The following is a 4,918-nucleotide window of genomic DNA, read 5'->3' on the forward strand; positions in this document are numbered from 1 at the left end:
CCACACGGCGAGACAAGACTGTTGCAGAAATCACTTAAAGGGAAAGCATCCTACACACCTACCAAAACAACAACACTACAATTCTGCGCATCTGGTGTTTTTTTTACTTGAAAAAATACGAATAACTGAAAACATCACATTAATGAGAAGCATTTTTTTTAATGTTGAAATTTGCTTTGTAAATGTGTTGAAATCTGTGTTAGTGAATCCAACAAAGTTTTTTCCTGTATCCAGAGTTGGCCTCTTACTTGATTTTGGAGCTTTCTATTTCTGCCAATAATATTGATATTGGTCATTCATACACGTCAAAGCCATTGTAATACACTGCTTAATCTTTACTCATGTATGGGTTTTAATCTAAAAAAGAACCGCATTCTACTACAATGATTTACACAACAACGTTTAAGCATGAAGTGGGGGACTGAATATCATCTAGGCTTTCTAAAAGGAACCAAAAATAAGTCAGTATATGTTATGCATTTCTGCAAGCTTGGATAAAAATCGTGTAGTTGCATCAGGAAAACCATGCCAAACAAATCATACGAATGAATTGATGAGGTGACAGGCCAATTACAGCAATAATGCACTCACTATAAAAGTTCTGCCTTGTGATTTTTGCCACCTCTCCCCCAAAGTCAGCTGCACCCTGAAAACGGCTCGGTTGAAAAAAAAAAAAAAAAAAACTACCAATCTAGTTGGTTAAGGTGATATTGGTTGCATTAACCAATAGATTGGTCAAACGTTGACCATGCACTCCTGTTGGTTATGGGACTACTACCAATTTTATTGGTTAGCAAGCAACGGATGAAATTGGTTACAGAGAGTACGCTTCACTAGCCCAACTGTTTGGATGTAGTCATGTGTAGTGTGTAGTCGATATAGACCTTGAAAGTATATCAATTTACAATTAATTGGAATTTCATTTATATAATTTAATTTATATACTTTTTATTAATTTAATTTAATTAACCAATGAATTCTTGAACCTACTAGTGAAGAAGATACTTCACACTTTGTACATTGTATTTTTATTGCAGTATATTTCTGGTATCGGGCCAAAATCTCTTAAATCACAATTGGGTGAATTTCGTATTTTTTCAGAAATATATCCTTTTGGTCAGTCCACACCACACACGTGGGTGTTACTTTTACACATTATTGACCAATCTAAAGTGTTGCAAATGGCTTGCTCTCTTTCACATTGCAATGCAAATGGTTGAACAATCTTGCCATTTTTGGGGATATCCTGAATATTGGCTATTTCAGAGGTACGAGGCTTTTTATTTTGTTCAGAAAATGTTTGAACAAAAGAAACCTAAACCCCATCATGAAAGAATAGAAGATGAATGCCATAGCGCAATTTTGACACCTGCCTTATTAAACTTGGTACAGTATACCATTGCCACTGAATCAAAACAACACATAGCCTAGCATAAACATGTGCTGCAATCTACTGGCTGTAACTCTTCTGTCTGACACGGACACAGGTAAATCACTCGGCCAGCCGCGTGCACACGGCAGCCTCGTGCTGTGCGCATGGCCAATGCTTTGACATTATACAGAATGTTTGGTTAAAAGATTGCTGCGTGTGTTAGAAATTATATAAGGCAAATTATTCTCAGGGCAAAGGGCCAGACCCCAAACTGTCTTGATTTGGGTAGCCAACCTGCTAAACAAAATCAAAACGTCACATTTCCTTATCCTTATCACAACATTTCTTAGTGGTTGTGCAAATACGATGTTATGCTTTCCATGAAAACAACTATTATCTTTCTGTACCATGAATGAAATTGTTTTGATCCTACTGAAAGAGCACGAACATAATTTAATGAATTCTCCCAAACACAGAAATATGTGATTTTTAAACACACAACTAAAACCTTCTCAGTTCTCATTTAAATACTGCACAAAAAACATCAATAATGGAAACATCCACTAAACAGGCACAAACACATCAGTAGAAATTGTACTAGCCTCAATTTCAACTAACACTGAACAGACAAATTCACTCGCAAGTTTTAGGCCTAACTCAAGATTTGCCTCAGAAGATAGATGCTCATTTCAAGTTAACAAAATGGTTTTGTTTACCTTGCAGATTCATTTTGGCAGCAGCACTGACGCATTCCTTGACGACCGAAATGTAGCCAAGTGCTACAACCGGCAGGTAAACAAACTCTTGAGTAGAAGCACCTTGTGGCTAAAAACACATTTTGGAAGGGTTTACCTTCTTCTTCTTTTCCTTGACTGAACTGAAAATAAATGTAAACCCCAACAGTCAGTCAAACGTTGATTTATTTTATATAACAGGTGAGCAACCAACAAATAATCTGCAACACAGAAATCTTCATTTACTGTTACATCTTAATATACGAGTAGACTACTGTAGATAAGAAGCTCTAGCAAAATGATCAAAAGGCACAGTCCAGTAAGTGTGCAGTGTGTGCCGCGCAGACCCAAATATCAAAATTTAGCATCCACACAATACAGTCAACATTTTACCAAAACCATGTTCAAATATTCAAAGCTCAGATGTTCACATTAATTTACCGTAACCATTCAGCTGGTTTATAACAAAATGTATTTGAAGCATTGAAAATGTACTAATTAAAACTGGATTGATGAAACAAAGCGAGTTTGTCTTTCTCTTTAATGATAAAGAATCTAATCTTTTTCCCAAGGTCTCCTTTTCTGGTGACGAAGAGGTCCCTTAAAGAAAGACAGAATACAAGTTAGGGCTACATAAAATCATCTGAAAGGCAAGCATAGATCCTGACATTCTTATACACAACTTTATTAAAGAACCCTAGCACGGTAGCTCCCACTCTTCAAAATGATGTTTCCAGTTACTGCAAATAATTCAAATAACGGTATCAAATAATACTTACCGGATACATTTTGGAGAGGTTGTTGAAAAGCACTTGGCCTGCGCTCACTTTGTTCCTCACCCCTCTTATGGTTCCATTTTTGCTGCAGATATTGAGCCGCGTGTTGCTGAAGAGCGTCTCTCTCTTGGCACTAGCATACAAAAGCAGGTCATCAGGTTCGCCACCATTCTCCGCTATTGGAGATTGAACCACCAGGCCTCTCAGGTGGCTGTTGGCCTCGCTGTGGGGAGACGAGATCCTCTCCCGGGCCTCTGGACCGCCGCTGCTGTCCAAGTCCACAGGGTCAGACACCGACCCGCACCACCGTGTCTCATCCTTGAACACCTCAGCCAACACACGGCCACTGTTGGCAGACGCCACTCTGAAGCGAACTGTCTTCACAGTCTCCTGTTTCACTTTGGAGCCCTCCATTGGAACACCAGAATACTTCACATTTCACACCCCAGTCAAAAACACTGAACATATTCTTTCAGGCTAAGCCATCGCCAATTACTGCACAATTATCAAACAAAAACATCCCGACGTGCCAAAATGAACTGAAAATATCCAGAGTACACAAACTAGACACCAAACTGTTAAATAATAAAGGAGCCTTGTCATGGCAACAGCTAAAACAGGCAAACTGTAAACTGATACATATCAGTGTTTTCAATAATTGACTGGTAGTTTAGTTTTCAAGGAGCCGATATCTTTGTCTAGTCTTTGATAGGCATACGGGCAGAGGTGTGATAAAATGGCACTCACTAAGGATTACCCCTCAAGGAACTACAGATGACCTTTTGTGTTAACTGGTCTCTTGTGACTTTCATTTGACCCTGCAATCTGAAGCATGTCTCATTAGGGCATTCTATGGACAATCACTCTGTATACATGACGTTCTAGAATACCAACAAGAAAAATAAATACAAATAATAATAACAAGAGGGAAGCATTGTGAAATAATGTAGTGGGTACAGTCAAAAGGTTCTGTCTTCAAATCTCAGGTAACATGCATGTTTTTGGAATGTAGGGTGCAGAGTTATAATCATCTTGGATTTTTTCTATTTGACTTTTGTTTTTTGAATTGAGTGAGTTTTAATATGTTCTTAGACCAGGTTTGTTCGTTTACATTGGTTGTTGAAAAAATGATTCATTTTAATTGAGTTTTTATTAGTTTTAGTTTTTTCAATATGTGGAGTATTTATCGAGCGCAAAAAGGGTTCGCTAAGTATTGCGTAAGAAGGTAGAGTAAACAAAATATAGAAAATAGACGATTACATAGATGGGAAAAAAATGGGCTTCCTACTATGCTTAGTCCAACTATTTTTTTAAGGTTCCCATTTATCATTTAGTGCCAACAAAATGGGCGTCCGTCATAGGCGGATAGGCGGACCAGCCCAGACATAGGCGGAATGCACAGCTCTGGTAATTAACAAAGATGAAAACAACATTTTCACTACAATTAAAGTTTGTTCGGTTTCAGTTACTTTTCTATTCTTTCTTTTTTTTAAAGCATTTATGTTCTTATTTTATTTCATTGGCAAAAACAATTACTTTTCAGTAAAAAAAATGGGTAGGGGTTAGAGTACACAGAGAAAACCTACGCAAGCCGAGGCTAACCTGTTTATAGTTTAATTCACTTGTATCAGTTGTTATTTACGATGGCCTGAGAATTTGGAGACATGTTCCCAGTGGGCCATAAGGTCATTAGGTGAAGCAGGAAATCATCCAATTTTACTTTGCTTGGGTTTCTCTCTCTCTCTCTCTCTCTCTCTCTCTCTCTCTCTCTCTCTCTCTCTCTCTCTCTCTCTCTCTCTCTCTCTCTCTATTCTCTCTATCTATCTATCTATCTATCTATCTATCTATCTATTTCATTCCCTTTTGTGACGTTTTTGTTTGGTGGTGTGCCAGGACATTTTTGAAGTGCGAAATCTGTGTCTTGGCTCATTAAACAAATTGGGAAACAAACAAGTACTGTACACTCGAAGTGTATTTTCACTGACCTGTAACTTTACTCCGGTACTATAGATGGCAGTATCACGCAGCTCTTGGAC

At 38.0% G+C, this 4,918-nt stretch overlaps 1 protein-coding gene across 1 annotated transcript; it reads right to left on the minus strand.

The window, feature by feature from the left end:
* Window positions 1–2,646: 2,646 nt before the first annotated feature.
* On the minus strand, window positions 2,647–3,296 carry grxcr1b (glutaredoxin and cysteine rich domain containing 1 b). The gene is given in 2 exon segments (XM_086050042.1): window positions 2,647–2,706; window positions 2,886–3,296. Coding segments are annotated over 2 exon segments (471 nt in total).
* Between the last annotated feature and the right edge of the window lie 1,622 nt (window positions 3,297–4,918).

Source organism: Filicampus tigris, chromosome 13 (assembly GCF_054856515.1).
Source record: "Filicampus tigris isolate MCC_2025a chromosome 13, RoL_Ftig_1.0, whole genome shotgun sequence".
NCBI lineage: Eukaryota > Metazoa > Chordata > Actinopteri > Syngnathiformes > Syngnathidae > Filicampus > Filicampus tigris.